General features: G+C 44.6%; 1 protein-coding gene across 3 annotated transcripts in view; it reads left to right on the plus strand.

The window, feature by feature from the left end:
* Positions 1-3,273: 3,273 nt before the first annotated feature.
* The window catches only part of NELL1 (neural EGFL like 1), a 445,407-nt gene continuing 424,183 nt past the window's right edge, over positions 3,274-24,497 (plus strand). For all 3 annotated transcript variants that reach the window (XM_069968052.1, XM_069968055.1, XM_069968054.1), the window contains exon 1: positions 3,274-3,418. In XM_069968052.1, coding sequence (XP_069824153.1) covers positions 3,370-3,418 — 49 coding nt within the window. In that variant the 5' untranslated portion in view covers positions 3,274-3,369. The remainder of the gene's footprint in view (positions 3,419-24,497) is intronic.

A 24,497-nucleotide genomic window follows, 5' to 3' on the forward strand; every position in this document is an offset into this window, starting at 1 on the left:
ATAGCAACCAATCACAGTTCAGCTTTCATTTCTGACATTGCTCTGGTAAAGTGAAAGCTGAGCTCTGATTGGTTGCTATGGGAGCTGTAATCAGTTGCTACGGGCAACAGAGAGAATCTTATTATAGGACGGCGTCATATATCTCCTCTTGTGTGACTCTGTACTTGTGTCCTGGTCAGACATTGTGGTTGCCCCCCAGTATCATGGCCTACATGGCCAATACTAGTAGATACATTGTGGTTGCCCCCCAGTATCATGGCCTACATGGCCAATACTAGTAGATACATTGTGGTTGCTCCCCAGTATCATGGCCTACATGGCCAATACTAGTAGATACATTGTGGTTGCCCCCAGTATCATGGCCTACATGGCCAATAAGAGCATATACATTGAGGTTGCCCCCCAGTATCATGGCGTACATGGTCAATACTAGTACATACATTGTGGTTGCCCCCCAGTATCATGGCCTACATGGCCAATACTAGTAAATACATTGTGGTTGCCCCCCATTATTATGGCCTACATGGTCAATACAAGCATATGCATTGTGGTTGCCCCCAGTATCATGGTCTACATGGCCAATACTAGTAGATACATTGTTGTGGCCCCCAGTATCATGGTCTACATGGCCAATACTAGTAGATACATTGTTGTGGCCCCCAGTATCATGGCCTACATGGCCAATACTAGATACTAGTAGATATAGTAGATTGTGATTGACCACCAGTTTCATGGTCCTGGGGGTGACCCTGTATCTATCCAGTAAGATCTATGTAGAGCACACATGACATGCTTAATGGTATAATGTATAGTGAACCCTGTCAGTCCTGTGTATAGCCCCTCTATAGGCACTATAGATAGGTCACTGCCCATAGGACCTGCTGTTCTTCTGCTATTGATTATGGGAAGATTCCTATCTCATTGCTGTAGGATTTCTTGCTGCTTTGTTCTGTTAAGTAAAGGGGCAGCGCAGACCGGACACCCATGTAGGCGAGTGCTGACTCTGCAGGACATCGCGCTTTCCTTAGTGATGATAAATCACCATTGTATTGGCTTATAGTGGATGTTATTAATGGGTGTAAATGCTTCACTTGTTGTCACAGAGCAATAAGAGCCAACCTGAGGCTTTCCAGCTGTTGCAGACTACAACTCCCAGCATGCCCCAGATTCAATTCATCCAGCAATTTGGAGAATTATCCCTTTATATGTTCCCATTGTTTTCAATCCTCTTCCGACTTTGGCTCAATACTGTATGAAAAACTGCAGCATTTTCCCCAGAAAAAAGTGTGAATTCACTCTAACCCCCATAGACTATTGGTGTTCTAATGTATAATACTTGTGTTATTCCCAGTATATGATATGCTACCCCCCATATGATATATTGCCATTGTCTTATCCAGTCCATGATACATTGTTGTTTTCTTATCCAGTCCATGATACCATATTGTTTTGTCATCCAATATATTATACAATGTTGTTGTGTTACTCAGTATATGATACAATGTTGTTGTGTTATCCAGTATACTTTTGTATTGTTTTGTTCTATCCAGTATATGATATATTGTTTTCTTATATAGTGTATATATGAGTAGTATAGTATATGATATGTTATTGATGTGTTATTCCATATAATTATGATATTATTCCAGAATATCATGTTACCCAGTTATGAATATATTGTTGTTGTGTTATCCAGTATATGATGTTATTGTTGTGCTATGCAGTACATGTTATTGTTGAGTTATCTAGTATATGATGTTATTGTTGATGTGTTGTTCAGTAGGTGATGTTGTGTTATCCCGTATGTAATAGATTGTTGTTGTGTTATGTATTATTGTGTTATCAAGTGGTCCTCACTGTATGATAGGAGGAGGTTGTTGTTGTTGTGTTATCCAGTATACATTGTTATTGATGTGTAGCTCACTATATGATCTGTTTTTGTTGTTATTGTGTTATCTATCATTGTGTTATCCAGTATATAATACATTGTTATTGTTGTGTTATGTATCATTGTGTTATCCAGTATATAATACACTGTTATTATGTATCATTGTGTTATCTAGTGTATATAATACATTGTTATTGTTGTGTTATGTTTCATTGTGTTATCCAGTATATAATACACTGTTATTATGTATCATTGTGTTATCTAGTGTATATAATACATTGTTATTGTTGTGTTATGTTTCATTGTGTTATCCAGTATATAACACATTATTATTGTTATGTATCTGTGTTATCCAGTATATAACACATTATTATTGTTATGTATCTGTGTTATCCAGTATATAACACATTGTTATTGTTGTGTTATCCAGTATATGATACATTGTTATTGTTGTGTTATGTTTCATTGTGTTATCCACTATATAACACATTGTTATTGTTATGTATCATTGTGTTATCCAGTATATAATACATTGTTATTGTTGTGTTATGTTTCATTGTGTTATCCACTATATAACACATTGTTATTGTTATGTATCATTGTGTTATCCAGTATATAATACATTGTTATTGTTGTGTTATCCAGTGTATGATACATTGTTATTGTTGTGTTATCCAGTATATGATACATTGTTATTGTTGTGTCATCCAGTATATGATACATTGTTATTGTTGTGTTATCCAGTGTATGATGTTGTTGATGTGTTGATCACTCTCTGATCTGTTTTTGTTGTTTTCTCCAGTGCATGATGCAACCCCATCCCTAGCAGCTCCCTGTATTTCTTGTACACTATAATACTATAATATAGTTGTAGTAGCTGGCAGTATATTACCCAGTGCTGCTTCGCCTTCCCATTGATTTGACCTTTGCAGAAACTTGTAGTAAATGTTCACATGCTGTAGATGCAATTTACTGCTCAGCATTGGCTCTTGCACCTGTGCTGCCCCCTGATGCCTCCATAGAGCCAGTAGTAGGTGATGTTCCTCCAGCAGCACATGAGTGCAAGTTCCTGAGCTCAGGCTTTCTGCACAGCCCCTACATCTACAAGCTGGAGTTTCTGGTGTGAGAAGAAACCAAAAATCTCCCATGAGGGTGAATCAGCCCCTGGCTGGTCCTGTGCTCCCCTCCTCCACCATGCTGGCACCTCCATGCACTGTGACAGCTCTGCCTGTGCTGATGGATAGGAGCAGGAGGCTGCTTGCATTGCTGGGGAGGTGTAGCAGAGTGCAATAGGCTTGGTGTTTGCAGTCAGCTTCCCCCTCATTGATGAGTGGTGTGTGCCCAGATCTCATCCTCTAGGAGCTTGCACAGCTCAGTCTCACACCAGCCTTCCAGGGAGCTGCACAACTTTCAGTCTCCAACAAACTGGATGAGGATTATTTGCTGCTTCCAGTCTAAGGACAATTCTGCACAATCTACAAATGGATGGGGTGTTTGCATTGCTGGCTTGTGTGCTCATAGCTAAAGCAGGTAAGGAGAGGATGGGCAGGGAGAGGATGGGCATTGCCTACTGTTCTGTGCTGAGTGTGTGCAGGTGGCATCTGTATAGGACTATTGTCTCTCCTATGCTCCAGTGCTTGGCTTGCAGGGTGTGTGGAGTGGCTTCTTCCAGCAGTATGATGATATGGAGATGGGAGATGCTGCAGGTGACATATTCTACCATTGTCTTTACTGTTGCTGTTCAATCTGCTTGCAGAGTGGGTAGTTTCCAAGGTTGCCAGCTTGCATGGTACATCACTGCTTGGCACAGCTGGATGTGTGTGCTCTCTGCATGGTCTAATGTAGTAGTCACTTGGCACCTGCACTATAGCCTGTCCTTAAATCTGCTACTCCACACCACTAGGCAAGGACATGTATATCATCATTTCTTAGTGGGTTGCACCTGTCCTCTTCCATATGCAATGTATAAATCTCAATTATGTATATGCACTTGGCATAGCACCACCAGCCTATACCCTTGGCACCTTGCACTACTCCCCTAAAACTTTCTCCAGCTCCCCAATGGCTCCCCCCCTCCTGCTCCTGTCCAGGCGGTGCTGCTTAGCTTAGCAATGACAGATGTCACCTTCCCCATCTAGGACATCAGCTTTATTGGAAGTCAGTGCATTGAGCCACTGCAGGAGCAGCTCTGGAGATGTCCATAATCTTTCCAGAGATCTCATGTAAATGTCAGCTGCCTGTGTCTCTCATTAACAATGGGCATGAGCTGCGAATGGCATACGAGGAGATGATGATAATGTGTGGCAGGAGCAGGGTGCTAGGTGGATAATGCATGCAGCTGGGGAGCTGGAGGGTCCCCCATATGACACCTGTGTAATACCTGGCATGGTGTTAGACTGTACTGTATGCAGCGTGACCGTCACTTTCTTTGCTGCCGATAAAATGTGCTAAATGTTTCAGACATGATGATTTCTGGACTGACAGCCCAATCTCTGGGTAATGGTGCAGGTCTGCATAGGGGGGCACTGACAGCCCTAGCACTGGGTGATGGTATATAGGGGGGCACTGACAGCCCTAGCACTGGGCGATGGTATATAGGGGGGCACTGACAGCCGTAGCTCTGGGTGATGGTATATAGGGGGGCACTGACAGCCCTAGCTCTGGGCGATGGTATATATGGGGGTACTGACAGCCCTAGCACTGGGCGATGGTATATAGGGGGGCACTGACAGCCCAATCTCTGAGTAATGGTGCAGGTCTGCATAGGGGGGCACTGACAGCCCTAGCACTGGGCGATGGTATTTAGGGGGGCACTGACAGCTCTAGCACTGGGCAATGGTATATAGGGGGGCACTGACAGCCCAATCTCTGAGTAATGGTGCAGGTCTGCATAGGGGGGCACTGACAGCCCTAGCACTGGGGAATGGTATATAGGGGGGCACTGACAGCTCTAGCACTGGGCAATGGTATATAGGGGGGCACTGACAGCCCTAGCACTGGGCAATGGTATATAGAGGGGCACTGACAGCCCTAGCACTGGGCGATGGTATATATGGGGGCACTGACAGCCCTAGCACTGGGCGATGGTATATAGGGGTCACTGACAGCCCTAGCACTGGGTGATGGTATATAGGGGGGCACTGACAGCCCTAGCACTGGGTGATGGTATATAGGGGGGCACTGACAGCCCTAGCACTGGGTGATGGTATATAGGGGGGCACTGACAGCCCTAGCACTGGGTGATGGTATATAGGGGGGCACTGACAGCCCTAGCACTGGGTGATGGTATATAGGGGGGCACTGACAGCCCTAGCACTGGGCGATGGTATATAGGGGGGCACTGACAGCCGTAGCTCTGGGTGATGGTTTATAGGGGGGCACTGACAGCCCTAGCACTGGGTGATGGTATATAGGGGGGCACTGACAGCCCAATCTCTGAGTAATGGTGCAGGTCTGCATAGGGGGGCACTGACAGCCCTAGCACTGGGGAATGGTATATAGGGGGGCACTGACAGCTCTAGCACTGGGCAATGGTATATAGGGGGGCACTGACAGCCCTAGCACTGGGCAATGGTATATAGAGGGGCACTGACAGCCCTAGCACTGGGCGATGGTATATAGGGGGGCACTGACAGCCCTAGCACTGGGTAATGGTATATAGGGGGCACTGACAGCCCTAGTACTGGGTAATGGTATATAGGGGGGCACTGACAGCCCTAGCACTGGGTGATGGTATATAGGGGGGCACTGACAGCCCTAGTACTGGGTAATGGTATATAGGGGGGCACTGACAGACCTAGCACTGGGCAATGGTATATAGTGTATATAAAGATGGTATATTGCACTGAAATCTTCATACTTCCACTAATACGCACATTAATCTGAATCTTTCTCAGTCCCAGCAGTAATATAGGTTATCTGTTGGTGTCCTCATTGCACCATGGCTCCCAGTGTCTGGGAAGGCGGCTGAACTTGTGTGTATCCGTTGAATAGAATGCTCCGCTATATACAATGTATGTATATATGTATCACCTAGATGATGACTTATCCCAGCCTCCTTGCCCAGATCCCAGCCTCCTTGCCCAGATCCCAGCCTCCTTGCCCAGATCCCAGCCTCCTTGCCCAGATCCCAGTCTCCTTGCCTTCGGCTCTGGGTTGTCTTCTTTGAAGTCTCTTACACAGGTGAATTAGGCAGAAAACCGCTCACCACCCTTCAAAGGATTCCTATCGCCAGCGTTTTCTTGATCAGCAATAGAAAAAGTCCACGGGAGGATCATTTCCCATGAATATTTAATGTGTTTTCAGTCTGGGGGAAGCTGCAGGACAGGGGATGACTGCCTAATCATTCTAGGGGGGATAGGAGGCATGGAAGGGGGCGCCCGCCTCTGTCTTGGGGTGACTGTGGAATAGGGGTAAGTGTGTGTGGCGGGGGAGGGGGTGTATGATACATTACATATCATTAGCTATTATGTGTGAAGCAATGAGAAGGTGACAACTTCACTAATACCTGTGCTAGGAGGATGGATACAATGTATGGGGGGACTCCTCCAGTTCTAAAGCTGCACCCCCTTAATGTTAGATGGCGGAGGGGGGTCTTGCATTCTAGTTGCAATGTACTGCCCTTATTGTTTTTTGGGGGTACATGCACTGCACCCCCAAACGTCATAGTGAATACCCAATGATATGGATGAGACTACATGTAGTGATGGGGTGTAACCTGTGTCACCCATGTTTTATCCCTCGCCCCCCTTTTCCTTTTAGGTCCAATCCTGATTTTGCAGAAACACGTGGGGCGAAACGCATCACACCGTGCTGGGGCCGCAACGTCACAGACACCTATTGCTATACGGCAGAAGTAGTGGGTGTTTGTACACCTATATAGATACACGTGTAGCGTTCATACACATCCTTTATGCTGATTGATGTATGGCCTGAATACACATGGATGGAAATGTGCAGCCCATACCCCATAGTATGAAGACTGATACTTCTCTCTTTTGGATACACTCCTGTGTTTGGCCCCAAAAAAACTGCATAAAAAAACTGCACATGTGAATGCAGCCTTACAGTGTGGGTTACAGGGAGACTGATAGTTCTCTCCTCTTACCCCTGGATGCATTCGGATGTGTGTGTATGAGCCCGTCTATCCATTCTTATACCTATATGTGTGTATTTGGTTGTATAGGCCTATTTTTAGAGTGCCTATGCCTGGTATGGAGGTATATGCCCACGTAGGTCTGTATGTGCATGTATATGCCTGGTATGGAGGTATATGCCCACGTAGGTCTGTATGTGCATGTATATGCCTGGTATGGAGGTATATGGCTGGGCAGGTCTGTGTGCGCATGTATATGCCTGGTATGGAGGTATATGCCCGGGTATGTCTTCATTTGCATGTATACTGTATGCCTGGTAGATCTGTGTAAGAAGCCTATATTTGTGTGGGTATATGTATGAATGTTATATTTCTGTGTATGTTTTATACCTAGATATCTGTGCGCATGTATGTATGTAATTGCCTGGTATGTATCTGTGTTTATACCAATTTGTGTGTGCAAGTATGTATAGTATTGTGTGTGTGTGTGTGTGTGTGTGTGCGCGCGCCTCTTTGAGTGTATTTTATGTATGTGCATGAATGTATGTAAGTATTCCATCTATGTGTGCATCAGTGCATGCATGTATCATAGATATGTTTGCATAAACTTATTATGCCTATATGTGTATGTATTATGGGTGTGTGTGTGTATGTGTGTATATGTGTTGCTAGTATGTATGTATCTGTGTGCTTGTATGTAGGTATTATGTTTGCTTGCATGTATGTGTACATGTAATGTGGTTATGTGTATGGATGCATTATGTATTGTCATGTAGTGTGTGTGTGTGTGTGTGTGTGTATATATATATATATATATATATATATATATATATATATATATATATATATTTATTTGTGTGTATATATATATATATATATGTATGTATGTGTGTGTATATATATATATATATTATGGTCTCTAAGTATATGACCATATCTGCATCTAATCCTAATTATGCCAATGGAAAACTAAACTAAATCTTTCTGGAATAATGTTTAAAATCGCAATTACTGGCGGAGCGCCTCCCAGAGAAGTCGCATCTTAATGTGATTTCATTTCAGAAGTGAGATTGGCGCAGGGTGTCCTAGTCTCATGAATGTTAATGCTGCGAATAGTATTGTTTTCCATTTGCAGGTGCTAACCCCGTAATCAGGAGAGCTAAGTAAGGAGGTACTTACATAAAATTGGATCATCTACTCCATGCTTCACTTGTGATTTGGAGTTATTCAGATTTGCAGCGTGCAGTCGCTGACTTGACATGTGCCGGAGATTACAGCGGATTAACTCCTTGCCTGCTGGAGGCACGTGGCTGTAACAGGGCCCCTCCACTTACTGTGTGCTACCTGTAATAGGGATTACTTATGTGAGTCTTCAGGGGCCTGCTAGCTCTGCAGCCCCTATAACCATTATATACATAGGCCCCCCAGGTGCCGCCTTTACCTCCTGTATCTGTAACTTACTATGGGGAGAGGGGGGCAAAGCATCCTGTATCCAGTCAGATCATAGTGTCAGTGTGCTGATCTTATGGGTGGAAAGTGACCTGTCTACTCATATTAGTAAGAACAGGGTTGAAGGTGGCAGGAGCATCATGCAACAAAGGCAATGGAAGGAAGAGAGAGTAAGAGAGTGTATATAGCATGTCCAAAGCAGCACAGAGTATTTAAGAAGACGAGTGTGCTGACCTTGTGGTGAGGGGAGCATCATGCAACATGGGGAATGGAAGCAAGAGAATGATAGTGTGTATATAACATGTCCACAGCAGCACAGAGTATTTCAGAAGATGAGTGCAGACCTTGTGGTGATGAGGGCATAATGCAAGCAAGACTGAGAGAGACAGATTGCATATATACCATGTCCACAGCAGCACAGAGTATTTCAGAAGACGAGTGTGCTGACAGGGACATGATGTAAGGAAGACTGAGAGAGACAGATTGCATACAGCATGTCCACAGCAGCACAGAGTATTTCAGAAGACGAGTGTGCTGACCTTGTGGTGATGGGGGCATGATGTAAGGAAGACTGAGAGAGACAGATTGCATACAGCATGTCCACAGCAGCACAGAGTATTTCAGAAGATGAGTGCAGACCTTGTGGTGATGAGGGCATAATGCAAGCAAGACTGAGAGAGACAGATTGCATATATACCATGTCCACAGCAGCACAGAGTATTTCAGAAGACGAGTGTGCTGACAGGGACATGATGTAAAGAAGACTGAGAGAGACAGATTGCATACAGCATGTCCACAGCAGCACAGAGTATTTCAGAAGACGAGTGTGCTGACCTTGTGGTGATGGGGGCATGATGTAAGGAAGACTGAGAGAGGCAGATTGCATACAGCATGTCCACAGCAGCACAGAGTATTTCAGAAGACGAGTGTGCTGACCTTGTGGTGATGGGGGCATGATGTAAGGAAGACTGAGAGAGATAGATTGCATACAGCATGTCCACAGCAGCACAGAGTATTTCAGAAGACGAGTGTGCTGACCTTGTGGTGATGGGGGCATGATGTAAGGAAGACTGAGAGAGACAGATTGCATACAGCATGTCCACAGCAGCACAGAGTATTTCAGAAGACGAGTGTGCTGACCTTGTGGTGATGGGGGCATGATGTAAGGAAGACTGAGAGAGACAGATTGCATACAGCATGTCCACAGCAGCACAGAGTATTTCAGAAGACGAGTGTGCTGACCTTGTGGTGATGGGGGCATGATGTAAGGAAGACTGAGAGAGACAGATTGCATACAGCATGTCCACAGCAGCACAGAGTATTTCAGAAGACGAGTGTGCTGACCTTGTGGTGATGGGGGCATGATGTAAGGAAGACTGAGAGAGACAGATTGCATACAGCATGTCCACAGCAGCACAGAGTATTTCAGAAGACGAGTGTGCAGACCTTGTGGTGATGGGGGCATGATGTAAGGAAGACTGAGAGAGACAGATTGCATACAGCATGTCCACAGCAGCACAGAGTATTTCAGGAGAGGAGTGTGACGATCTTGTATTGTCGGCGCCCATGAAGGATAAGCACCCATTGATATAAGGGACTGTGATCCATTCAGGGAGAAGGCCACCAGCGCCAACATCTACGAGACCAAAGCTCTTTGATCCACATGTCAGACGAGAAGTGAGATCTCCTGTAATGTCACATTAGATCACTCTGTACTTTTCTGCTTGGATGTTCCTACCAGACTGATGTAAGAGATGACTGTGACAGATGAGCGGAGCTGAGTCAGTCCCTTTGCGCAGGTTCCCATCTCTATGGTTGTTATGTAGGAGTGTAAGTAAACTGACTGTGTAATATTTGCATTGGGTCTGATGACACAACTCAGCTCTGCTACATCTTGGTGTCACTGTAATTTAGCTAACTGGATGGATTGCATCTCCTTCATCTCGACCATGAGCTCATAAGGCCTCTGTTTTGTTCCCTCGGTTCTGTGTGAGGCGGGATCATGTGGGCAGATCTGTCATCAAACTCCATCCAAGAACCCACTAGAACAGTCAGTTACTAAGTTCTATCCATCTGTTACATTCACATATGACGCACAGATATCCATATTCATTCTTAGAATTATCCGCCACACAAATCCTGACAATATAAAGCTCTGATACAAGACAGCTTCACTTAGAATTGTCAAAGATGTTCCATGTATGTACAATATAAGTAGTATAATACTGCTCCTATATACAGGAATATAGCTACTATAATACTGCTGCTATATACAGGAATATAACTACTATAATACTGCTCCCTATATACAGGAATATAACTACTATAATACTGCTCCTATATACAGGAATATAACTACTATAATACTGCTCCTATATACAGGAATATAACTACTATAATACTGCTGCTATATACAGGAATATAACTACTATAATACTGCTCCTATATACAGGAATATAACTACTATAATACTGCTCCTATATACAGGAATATAACTACTATAATACTGCTCCCTATATACAAGAATATAACTACTATAATACTGCTCCTATATACAGGAATATACTACTATAATACTGCCTCCTATATACAGGAATATAACTACTATAATACTGCCCCCTATATACAGGAATATAACTACTATAATACTGCTCCCTATATACAAGAATATAACTACTATAATACTGCTCCTATATACAGGAATATACTACTATAATACTGCCTCCTATATACAGGAATATAACTACTATAATACTGCCTCCTATATACAGGAATATAACTACTATAATACTGCCCCCTATATACAAGGATGTAACTACTATAATACTGCTCCTATATACAGGAATATAACTACTATAATACTGCTCCCTATATACAGGGATATAACTAGTATAATACTGCCTCCTATATACAAGAATATAACTACTATAATACTGCTCCTATATACAGGAATATAACTACTATAATACTGCTCCTATATACAGGAATATAGCTACTATAATACTGCTGCTATATACAGGAATATAACTACTATAATACTGCTCCCTATATACAGGAATATAACTACTATAATACTGCTCCTATATACAGGAATATAACTACTATAATACTGCTCCCTATATACAAGAATATAACTACTATAATACTGCTCCTATATACAGGAATATACTACTATAATACTGCCTCCTATATACAGGAATATAACTACTATAATACTGCCCCCTATATACAGGAATATAACTACTATAATACTGCTCCCTATATACAAGAATATAACTACTATAATACTGCTCCTATATACAGGAATATACTACTATAATACTGCTCCTATATACAGGAATATAACTACTATAATACTGCTCCCTATATACAGGGATATAACTAGTATAATACTGCCTCCTATATACAAGAATATAACTACTATAATACTGCTCCTATATACAGGAATATAACTACTATAATACTGCTCCTATATACAGGAATATAACTACTATAATACTGCCTCCTATATACAGGGATATAACTACTATAATACTGCTCCTATATACAGGAATATAACTACTATAATACTGCTCCTATATACAGGAATATAACTACTATAATACTGCCCCTATATACAGGGATATAACTACTATAATACTGCCCCCTATATACAGGAATATAACTACTATAATACTGCTCCTATATACAGGCATATAACTACTATAATACTGCTCCCATATACAGGAATATAACTACTATAATACCGCTCCTATATACAGGAATATAACTACTATAATACTGCTCCCTATATACAGGAATATAACTACTATAATACTGCTCCTATATACAGGAATATAACTACTATAATACTGCCCCTATATACAGGAATATAACTACTATAATACTGCTCCTATATACAGGAATATACTACTATAATACTGCTCCTATATACAGGAATATAACTACTATAATACTGATCCTATATACAGGAATATAACTACTATAATACCGCTCCTATATACAGGAATATAACTACTATAATACCGCTCCTATATACAGGGATATAACTACTATAATACCGCTCCTATATACAGGAATATAACTACTATAATACTGCCCCTATATACAGGAATATAACTACTATAATACTGCTCCTATATACAGGAATATAACTACTATAATACTGCTCCTATATACAGGGATATAACTACTATAATACTGCTCCTATATACAGGAATATAACTACTATAATACTGCCCCCTATATACAGGAATATTACTACTATAATACTGCCCCCTATATACAGGAATATACTACTATAATACTGCCCCCTATATACAGGAATATAACTACTATAATACTGCTCCTATATACAGGAATATACTGCTTCTATATAGAGGATGAGTAAGCAGAGCTGTATAGTGTGGTGTTCTCCGGAGCTGCGCTCGCTGTAGCTTGTGCTGTGCGCTCTCCTGTGCAGTAAATGTCTGGGTGTGGCTCTCCTTTATAGGGAACATATTATACTATATTACAGAGTGGCGCTTTGCTCTTGAATATGCATTTCACATCCTGTTATTATCGGCACCTTTTAGAGACTGGCATCACATGTGGCGGCATTAATGTAACCTTATTGTGCGGTGACTTATGCGGATTGTTAGATTGGCAATCTCTGGCTTTATTACACATATTGTCACCATAAATTGCACAGGGAAAGTACAATATAAAACCCCTATGAAAACATTTATAAAAATAAAAGGTTACTAACCGCTGCTACACGAGCCGAAAACCGTATCCCATTCCAGATTTAGGAGGGGACGGGTCTATGTAGCCAGTCGGTGGATGAGAAAGATGGAAAGAACAGGGTCACCAGCAGCACAGAGTATTTTAGATCCCGTGGGGGTGGGGGCAGTGCCTTGTTCACTCATCGGCCTATGTTAGTGAGGACCTACCTGTATGTTATAAGGGGGTAGGAACAGGGCCCACAGCAGCACAGAGGATTTAAGGAGAGGAGTCAGGGCAATGACCTTTTGTTACGATGTTAGGACAGGTCTGCCAGACATGGTAGTTAAGAGACTGAAAAGAAAAGAGCTTCCAGCAGCACAGAGTGTTTCAGTAGATGGGTGTGGATCTTATAGGGAGGACGGGGAGTCATTGACCTGTTCACCCATGGGATAAGGTTGGTGAGGGCAAAGCAGTGTGTTGGTCTATGGAATACAAAGATGGTAGTTAAAGGGGTTCTTTCAAATCACCTGGTGTCAAAAAGTTATATAGATTTGTAATTTACTTCTATTAAAAAAATCTTCAATCTTCAGTCTTCCAGTACTTATCAGCTGCTGTTTGTCCTGCAGGAAGTGGTGTATTCTCCCCAGTCTGACATAGTGCTCTCTGCTGCCACCTCTGTCCATGTCAGGAACTGTCCAGAGCAGCAGCAAAAAACATTGAACAAGAAAACCTCTCCTGCTCTGGACAGTTCCTGACATGGACAGAGGTGGCAGCAGAGAGCACTGTGTCAGACTGGAGAGAATACACCACTTCCTGCAGGACATACAGCAGATGATGAGTAAATTACAAATCGCTGACACTTTCTGTCACCAGTTGATTTGAAATAATTATTTACCCCTTTAAGTGACTGAAAAAAAGAAGGGCTCCTAGCAGCACAGAGTATTTCAGGGGAGACAGTAAGCTACCTACTATATGATGATGATGATGGGGCTGCTTGTGACGAGAGCAGTCTCCAGCTCTTAAAGGGAATACAGAAATGAAAAGTTATAGACTGAAAAGAGGAGCGTTCCCAGCAGCACAGAGTATTTTAGGAGGTAAGTTGGTGAGGATTGTGACCTGTCCACTCAGGGGATGATGTTGGGACAGAAGCAGTGTCCTAGTCATAGGAGGGGAATGTCTGTGTTACAGGTTAGATTGGAAAGAGAGGCGTCCCAGCAGCACAGAGTATTTCAGCAGATTTAGATGCTCCTCGGTGTGTATATGTGTGTATGTATGTGTGTGTGTATATATATAATATTTTATATGTGTTATAGTAGTGATGTTTTTCTTCCTGTCCTGTGTTCCGTACACGTGAAGCACGCTCAGATGTTTGACTCCTGGCATGTGATACCGCACTTCTCTCTATAGGGGAATGTGCAGCTGTACATAAGGTCAATGGAGTCGGCTCCTTGACTGTATTTGTATTGTAGATGTAGGATGCATCATCTCCTCTATTATTTCCTTCCTCTAGCTACATGCCTGAATTCCATCACCGCCATTCACTTGTTCTATAGTCTCTTGTGTTTGTGTGGAGCGTGTCAGGTTAATGCAGTATATTTACTCTTTCATGCACACACTGGCGGAGCAGCTGGAGGTCTGTCTGTAGGTCTGGTGTTCGTGAAACAGGAAGACCAGGATGAACAGTACTTTTTTTAATACCGCTATCTATGGGGAGTGGGGTTAGCACAATCCCATAGGGGCAGGGGTTGGGACTAGGATTTAGCTGTTGATCTTCAGATGACCTGATGGTAATCTGCCACATACAGCTGACTTCCCCAGGCAACTGCATCTCTGTGATATGTCTGTCACTTCTGTGGCTTTGGCTCCATGTGATAAGGGCAGTGGACAAAGGTTGAGATAAGGTGGAAATCACAAGCAATGGAAGGGGTAGGGTCCCCAAGGGGTGGGAGGTTAAAAAACAGATTCCCTGGTAGACAAAGGTTTATGTGCGAAGTGTCTATGGTAAAGCTTGTGGTGGTTAATGTATCCTTAAACTAAATGAATACAGTACCAGAACCAAGCTCAGTGCAGAGATACAGAACTAGATCCAAGCCCATAACATACAGAAGCAGAACCAAGCTCAGTGCAGAGATACAGAACTAGATCCAAGCCCATAACATACAGAACCAGAACTAAACTCAGTGCAGAGATACAGAACTAGATCCAAGCCCATAACATACAGTACCAGAACCAAGCTCAGTGCAAAGATACAGAACTAGATCCAAGCCCATAACATGGAGTACCAGAACCAAGCTCAGTGCAGAGATACAAAACTAGATCCAAGCCCATAACATACAGTACCAGAACCAAGCTCAGTGCAGAGATGCAGAACTAGATCCAAGCCCATGACATGCAGTACTGGAACTAAGCTCAATGCAGAGATACAGAACTAGATCCAAGCCCATAACACAGTGTACCAGAACCAAGCTCAATGCAAAGATACAGAACTAGATCAAAGCCCATAACATGGAGTACCAGAACCAAGCTCAATGCAAAGATACAGAACTAGATCCAAGCCCATAACATGGAGTACCAGAACCAAGCTCAGTGCAGAGAAACAAAACTAGATCCAAGCCCATAACATGGAGTATCAGAACCAAGCTCAGTGCAGAGATACAGAACTAGATCCAAGACCATAACATACAGTACCAGAACCAAGCTCAGTGCAGAGATGCAGAACTAGATCCAAGCCCATAACATGCAGTACCGGAACTAAGCTCAATGTAGAGATACAGAACTAGATCCAAGCCCATAACACAGTGTACCAGAACCAAGCTCAATGCAAAGATACAGAACTAGATCAAAGCCCATAACATGGAGTACCAGAACCAAGCTCAATGCAGAGATACAGAACTAGATCCAAGCCCATAACATGGAGTACCAGAACCAAGCTCAGTGCAGAGATACAGAACTAGATCCAAGCCCATACCATGCAGTCCAAACTAAATCTATTCAGTGCTGGAGCCAAGGTCTTAATATAATGTGCCAGAGCCAATATTAATACATGAATACAGTAAAAGAACCAATATGATAATTTAAATACCGTACCAGGACCAATATTATAATATTCAGTACCAAAACCAATATTATAATATAAATACAGTACCGGAACCAAACTCTCTGCAGAGCTACAGTGCCAGAATCAAGCTGAATGCAGAGATACCGTTCTAGAACCAAGCTTAGCACAGAGGCACAGAACCAGAACGAAGCCCATAACGTGCAGTACCAGAAAAACGAAATATATTCAGTGCTAGAGCCAAGATCTTAACATACATTCAGTACCAGAACCAATATGCAGTACCTGAAAAGAGAACATAACATGGCATTAACTCCAAACTCCTAACATACAGTACTAGATACAATCTCATGATACAGAACCAGGAACATAGAACAAACCAGCACAGTAACAAATACAGTAACAGAATCAAGCCTGGAAACAGCCTCAATGAATAGCTACAATGCTGGAATAAAGCTCCTGATTTAAATACAGTAACAGAACCAAGCTCATACCATACAGCACTCAAATACAGTACCAGTACCAATTCCATATATCTATATAATCAGAAAGAGACTTGTTTCATATGGAGAATGCCAAAGCCAATCTCTGTGATTATTTCCAAGTCATTTTAATCCTGGATGCTGGGAATTTCACAAACAAGAACACTGCCACCCACCATCACTCTGTAGACCGTATGGGCTGATACAGTCCAGACTGTCATGGTGACTTTTACTGACAATGACTGGTCTATACGGTTTACTTACACCCTCTGTCTGAAGACACATTGTTTAATATGTCTCCTGAATGGAGATGAGCGAATTTACAGCACCAATAAAGTGAATCGCTTTGTTCGCTCAGCAATCTGCTCATCAGCCGTCTGCCTTTGAAGTCCGTGCCACTCCACCCTGGGTGCCTGGAAAAGCTGGATCCAGTACTGGGAAAAGTTTCCCAGGACTGGATCCAGCTTTTCCAGGCACCCGGGGTGGAGCAGCACGGAGTAGCATGGACTTCGAAAGCAGCAGGCGGATAAACAGATTGCCCATCCCATATGCTCCACTGTGCCCCCTGAAAATAATACTGCCACACGCTGTGCCCCCTGAAAATAATACTGCCACACACTCTGCCCCTTGAAAATAATACTGCCACACGCTGTGCCCCCTAAAATAATACTGCCACACGCTGTGCCCCCTGAAAATAATACTGCCACATGCTGTGCCCCCTGAAAATAATACTGCCACACGCTGTGCCCCCTGAAAATAAAACTGCCACACGCTGTGCCCCCTGAATATAATACTGCCAGACACTGTGCCCCCTGAATATAATACTACCAGACACTGTGCCCCCTGAATATAATACTGCCAGACACTGTGCCCCCTGAATATAATACTGCCAAACACTGTGCCTCTAAATATAATACAGCCACATACTGTGCCTCTAAATATTTATACTGCCGCACACAGTGCCCTAAATATAATACTGCCGCACACAGTGCCCTGAATATAATACTGCCACATACTGTGCCTCCTGAATATAATACTGCCACATACTGTGCCTCCTGAATATAATACTGCCAGACACTGTGCTCCCTGAATATAATACTGCCGCACACTGTGCCTCCTGAATATAATACTGCCACATACTGTGCCTCCTGAATATAGTACTGCCGCACACTGTGCTCCCTGAATATAATACTGCCGCACACTGTGCATTCTGAATATAATACTGCCGCACACTGTGCATTCTGAATATAATACTGCCGCACACTGTGCATTCTGAATATAATACTGCCGCACACTGTGCCCCCTGAATATAGTACTGCCGCACACTGTGCCCCCTGAATATAGTACTGCCGCACACTGTGCTCCCTGAATATAATACTGCCGCACACTGTGCATTCTGAATATAATACTGCCACACACTGTGCATTCTGAATATAATACTGCCACATACTGTGCCTCCTGAATATAATACTGCCACACACTGTGCCCTGAATATAATACTGCCGCACACTGTGCTTTCTGAATATAATACTGCCGCACACTGTGCTTTCTGAATATAATACTGCCGCACACTGTGCATTCTGAATATAATACTGCCGCACACTGTGCATTCTGAATATAATACTGCCGCACACTGTGCCCCCTGAATATAGTACTGCCGCACACTGTGCCCCCTGAATATAGTACTGCCGCACACTGTGCTCCCTGAATATAATACTGCCGCACACTGTGCATTCTGAATATAATACTGCCGCACACTGTGCATTCTGAATATAATACTGCCACATACTGTGCCTCCTGAATATAATACTGCCACATACTGTGCCTCCTGAATATAATACTGCCACACACTGTGCCCTGAATATAATACTGCCGCACACTGTGCTCCCTGAATATAATACTGCCGCACACTGTGCCCCTGAATATAATACTGCCACACACTGTGCCCTGAATATAATACTGCCAGACACTGTGCTCCCTGAATATAATACTGCCGCACACTGTGCCCCCTGAATATAATACTGCCGCACACTGTGCCCCCTGAATATAATACTGCCGCACACTGTGCCCCCTGAATATAATACTGCCGCACACTGTGCCCCCTGAATATAATACTGCCGCACACTGTGCCCCCTGAATATAATACTGCCGCACGCTGTGCATTCTGAATATAATACTGCCACACGCTGTGCCCCCTGAATATAATACTGCCGCACGCTGTGCCCCCTGAATATAATACTGCCGCACACTGTGCCCCCTGAATATAATACTGCCGCACACTGTGCCCCCTGAATATAATACTGCCGCACACTGTGCTCCCTGAATATAATACTGCCGCACACTGTGCATTCTGAATATAATACTGCCGCACACTGTGCCCTGAATATAATACTGCCGCACACTGTGCATTCTGAATATAATACTGCCACACACTGTGCATTCTGAATATAATACTGCCGCACACTGTGCCCTGAATATAATACTGCCGCACACTGTGCCCTGAATATAATACTGCCGCACACTGTGCTCTCTGTTCTACTTGAATGTTGTATGTGAGGTCAGGGCTGCATGCAATACAAGAGAGAAAAGGAAACCAACTGAAGGTTTTCAGAGCAGCACAGAGTGTTTCAGGAGAGGCATATGCAGATCTCCACCTGTCCTTACATGTAATAAAGGTAGGGTACACAGGCCAGGCTCCATCATGTGACCACTGCCGAATCCTGATGTTACAAAGGCAACGGACAGTCTGACACTAATAGCACGGCCAAAGCTTCTGTCTCAGCACAGAGTATTTCAGGAGAGAAACTTGCAGATCTCATCCTGTCCAATCCTATAGTAATGGAGGCGCGGGCTAGGCTGCATGATGTGAGAAGGAGGACAGAAGTATATAGCACTGAGGGAGCTTCCATAGCAGCACAGAGTATTTCAGGAGAGGAATATCCTCCACTTGTTGGAGATCTGTCTGCAGTCTTCCCTGGTGACGGGACGTAAATCCCGGAGAGGGACGTTCCATCCATCTGAGCGCCCTGGGCTTATAATAAAAGAGAATACTGCTGTGCAACCCAATACCGGGCTGAGTATTGCGGCTTCCTGGCCGGCGGTCGCCCTCATCAGTCCGCAGCAGCAGTAATGCTTCTGTCTGACATTGCCCGTGTTATAGCCGTTTCGTGGCTGGCGGTCATCCACAATCACTCCGCAGCAGCGCTGACATTGCCCGTGTTATAGCGGCTTTCTGGCTGGTGGTCGTCATCCATCCCTCCGCAGCAGCGCTGAGATTGCCCGTGTTATAGCGGCTTCCTGGTCATCCTCTAATGCTTATCTCTGAGATTGCCCGTGTTATGGCGGCTTCCTGGCTGGTGGTCGTCCTCCATCCCTCCGCAGCAGCGCTGACATTGCCCATGTCATAGCGGCTTCCTGGTCATCCTCTAATGCTTATCTCTGAGATTGCCCGTGTTATGGCGGCTTCCTGGCTGGCGGTCGTCCTCCATCCCTCCACAGCAGCGCTGAGATTGCCCGTGTTATGGCAGCTTCCTGGTCATCCTTTAATGCTTCTCTCTGATATTGCCCGTGTTATAGCGGCTTCCCGCCTGGCGGTCGTCCTCCATCCCTCCGCAGCAACGCTGACATTGCCCATGTTATAGCGGCTTCCTGGTCATCCTCTAATGCTTCTCTCTGAGATTGCCTGTGTTATAGCGGCTTCCCACCTGGCGGTCGTCCTCCATCCCTCCACAGCACCGCTGAGATTGCCCGTGTTATGGCGGCTTCCTGGTCATCCTCTCATGCTTCTCTCTGAGATTGCCCGTGTTATAGCGGCTTCCACTCCTATTTGGGAGTCAGACCTTGGGCGGCGTGGAGCATGCCCGGCCTCCCTCCCCGCACGCTTTCTGCCGCTATACAGCACAGAAGAGACATCTATTTAAATCCGGAATCTAATTTCGCCTTTCATGACTTTTATCATCCGCGCTCAGAAGAAACTCTGGCGGCCGGTCGCTACATGTGACAGAATCTCCTGCAAACACAAAGGCCCCTTGATGTCTCCGCTCTTCCCTCCGTTCCCATTTATTTTTTCATGTCGTAATCTGCTGTCTCCTAGTTACCGGGAGGCGAAATAACTTCCATCTCCAAACCCCATCAAACGCCGCGCGCTCTCCCGGCCGCCATTACTTCCCTCCCTGGGTGATAGAACAAAAACAACCACAACAAATAAAATCCAGCTGGCCACCATGAATATAAATGGAGTAATCAGGTCAGGGAGGAATCCCCGGGAGGTGACGGAGGCCGGATTACAGGGAAGCCTCTCCTCATTCATTGTTACTTACACATATTTCACCAAGAAATGTTTTCTTTTAAGTCAACTGGTGCCAGAAAGTGCCAGGGATTTGTAATTTACTTCTATTAAAAAAAATCTCCAATCTTCCAATACTTATCAGCTGCTGTATGTCCTGCAGGAAGTGGTGTATTCTCTACAGTCTGACACAGTGCTCTCTGCTGCCACCTTTGTCCATGTCAGGAACTGCCCAGAGCAGGAGAGGTTTTCTATGGGGATTATGGGGATTTGCTGCTGCTCTGGACAGTTCCTGACATGGACAGAGGTGGCAGCAGAGAGCACTGTATAGCACAGGTATATACAATCTATTACTCTCTGGTATCAGCCATGTCAGGCTGGGGGGGGGGGGGGGGGGGAGGTGACTGTAGGACAGGTATATACAATCTATTACTCTCTGATATCAGCCATGTCAGGCTGGGGGGGGGGGGGGAGGTGACTGTAGGACAGGTATATACAATCTATTACTCTCTGATATCAGCCATGTCAGGCTGGGGGGGGGGGGAGGTGACTGTAGGACAGGTATATACAATCTATTACTCTCTGGTATCAGCCATGTCAGGCTGGGGGGGGGGAGGTGACTGTAGGACAGGTATATACAATCTATTACTCTCTGGTATCAGCCATGTCAGGCTGGGGGGGGGTGTGTAGGACAGGTATATACAATCTATTACTCTCTGGTATCAGCCATGTCAGGCTGGGGGGGGGTGTAGGACAGGTATATACAATCTATTACTCTCTGGTATCAGCCATGTCAGGCTGGGGGGGGGGGGGTGTAGGACAGGTATGTACAGTCTATTACTCTCTGGTATCAGCCATGTCAGGCTGGGAGGGGGGGGGGGGGGGAACTGTAGGACGGGTATATACAATCTATTACTCTCTGGTATCAGCCACTCTCGCACTATTATAAGGACCTGTAGTGTCCTGCAGTTCCTGCGCTGTCACCTCTACGCGCTCATTGACAGACGTTGCCTTTTGCTGGTCCCCTTTGTGCAGTCATCCCCCCCCCCCCCCCCCCCCCCCGCTGGTGTCTGTAGTGACTTTGCAGGTGTCTCGGTGCTGTGACCGGCTTTTTCCCTTTCATCCTCCATGATGAAACCTGACCCAGGAGTTGCAGCAGGCAGCAAAGTGACGTAAATAGCCGCTGATCTCATCTGTTTACCTGCGGATCCATTGTGCAAATATAGAATTGCGGAGCATCAGTGTAAACAACAATCCTGATGTTATTGTCGTGTAATAGGGAGGGAGAGGCTTATAGCCGTTATATCGCTCCAGTGCATCTACAGCAATGTAAAAGAAATCCACTGTCGTGTTGTGTTTACAGCTCCTATGCACTGCTATGTGTCTCCATAGTTACAGACTACAAACTTACCCTGTGTAGTCAGATCATACTGCCACACCGTGACCATATATTAGCACATTATGACGCAATAATTCTACCATACCGATACAGCCCCCCCCATATGAAGACCAATGTTCTGATCACACAGTGGTGGACACCAGTCCTGTAAAGGCCCTACAGACTATATAGCTGACTACAGTGCAGTTACACCCAGTGACTAAAGTGGGCAACTTTGATTGTAGTGGCAATACTCCTCATTCACTCTCTGTTGTTAATGGTCCATAGCAATTTAAACACTGATTCCGTTTCTTATGGTCATATAGTTACAGCTGCACAGTACTCTCTCTCCCCTCCCTGCACTCATCTCTATGATCCTAGAGAGAAATATGTGACCATATAGTTAAAGCTGCACAGTGCTCCCTATCCCCTCCCTGCACTCATCTCTATAATCATAGAGAGAACTGTGTGGTCATATAGTTACAGCTGCACAGTGCTCCCTATCCCCTCCCTGCATTCATCTCTATGATCATAGAGAGAACTGTGCGGTCATACAGTTACAGCTGCACAGTCTCCGTTAAACCCTCATGATCATAGAAATCATCATAAAGATGAGTGCAGGGAGGGTATAGAGAGGACTGTGCAGCTGTAACTGTATGGCCACACAGTTTTCTTCATGATCATAGAAATGAGTGCAGGGAGGAGAGAAAGATGACTGTGCAGCTGTAACTGGATAGACACACAGTTCTATGACTATAGAGATGAGTGCAGGGAGAATATAGAGAGCACTGTGCTGCTGTAACTATATGAACACACAGTTCTCTCTATGGTCATAGAGATGAGTGCAGGGAGGGGAAAGAGAGAACTGTGCAGCTGTAACTATGACCACACAGTTCTCTATGATCATAGAGATAGTGCAGCTGTTACTGTGTGATCATAGAGATGAGTGCAGAGAGGGGATAGAGAGCACTGTTCTTCTGTATCTGTATGACCACACAGCTCTCTCTATGAGCATAGAGATGAGTGCAGGGAGGGGATAGAGAGGATTGTGCTGCTGTATCTGTATGACCACACAGCTCTCTCTAGGATCATAGAGATGAGTGCAGGGAGGGGATAGAGAGGACTGTGCAGCTGTGACTGTATGACCACACAGTTCTCTTCTTTCTGTCATGGAAATGACAAGTATTGATCAGCCGGCATCCATCCTTATGAAATTGATGCTTATAATGCTATGCTGATAAACAGTGCCACACCTCTTGCATTGTCGCATGCTCGCATGATCAAGACGCTGAGAGTAATGGAGTGTTATACTGAACCCGCAGCAGACGCTTAGAGCCTGCGGTGTCCAATCGCCTTGCTGCTTAACGTTCCCATGATCCGGGTGAGGAGTGGAGGCAAAGTCTAACCAAAACTCTCATCCATTTGGGGGAGAGTGAAAGTCACCCAGGCCACCAGGGACTATACTCACTGGGGCAGAACCTTGTAGTGATAAATTGCCTCGGATGGCAGAAGATCCTGTCGTGCCGCCGCACCGTCATCTGCCAGGCAGATAGTATCTGTCACCCCCCTATGGGACAGTGACATTTGCTTCTGACTATTGTGTATCTTTAGCCTGGGATGTGGCTGTCTGCGCTGCCAGTTGCTATTTGCCTGGCAGATGGCGTCCTGTAGACCCCTGCGGTCGCTTGACAACACTTGCCAAACCGGAACGGCCAATGCTGCATTTTACCTCCAACATTAATATTTACTGGGTCACTTTAATATCTGGGCCAAGGCGCTGAGTCGCAACGTGCCGGGATTATTTACAGGGAGAGGGCAACGGTGGAGGGACATGAGCCAGGCGGGGAACAGTATATACGGTATTAGAGAAGAGAGGAATCAGAACAGTGCTGGACTGGGACCCCACTGCAGTCTATATAGCATGCATGTCTTTGTTCCAGTGTCAGGCAACATACTAGTAGTGAAGGATATAGCCCCCCCCCCCATAAATACAATGACATCCACCCTTCTCATCCTTGCTAGACAGATATGTGGTCACTTACTTCTATGGCCATGAACAATAGTTATCTTTATAACTATTATCCATAGGTGGCGCTGGAGAAACGGCCCCCCCTCCTTCTTCTGAACAGCTAATTTGCATAGACCTGCCTGGTTGTCACCT

Source organism: Dendropsophus ebraccatus, chromosome 4 (genome assembly GCF_027789765.1).
Source record: "Dendropsophus ebraccatus isolate aDenEbr1 chromosome 4, aDenEbr1.pat, whole genome shotgun sequence".
Classification (NCBI taxonomy): domain Eukaryota; kingdom Metazoa; phylum Chordata; class Amphibia; order Anura; family Hylidae; genus Dendropsophus; species Dendropsophus ebraccatus.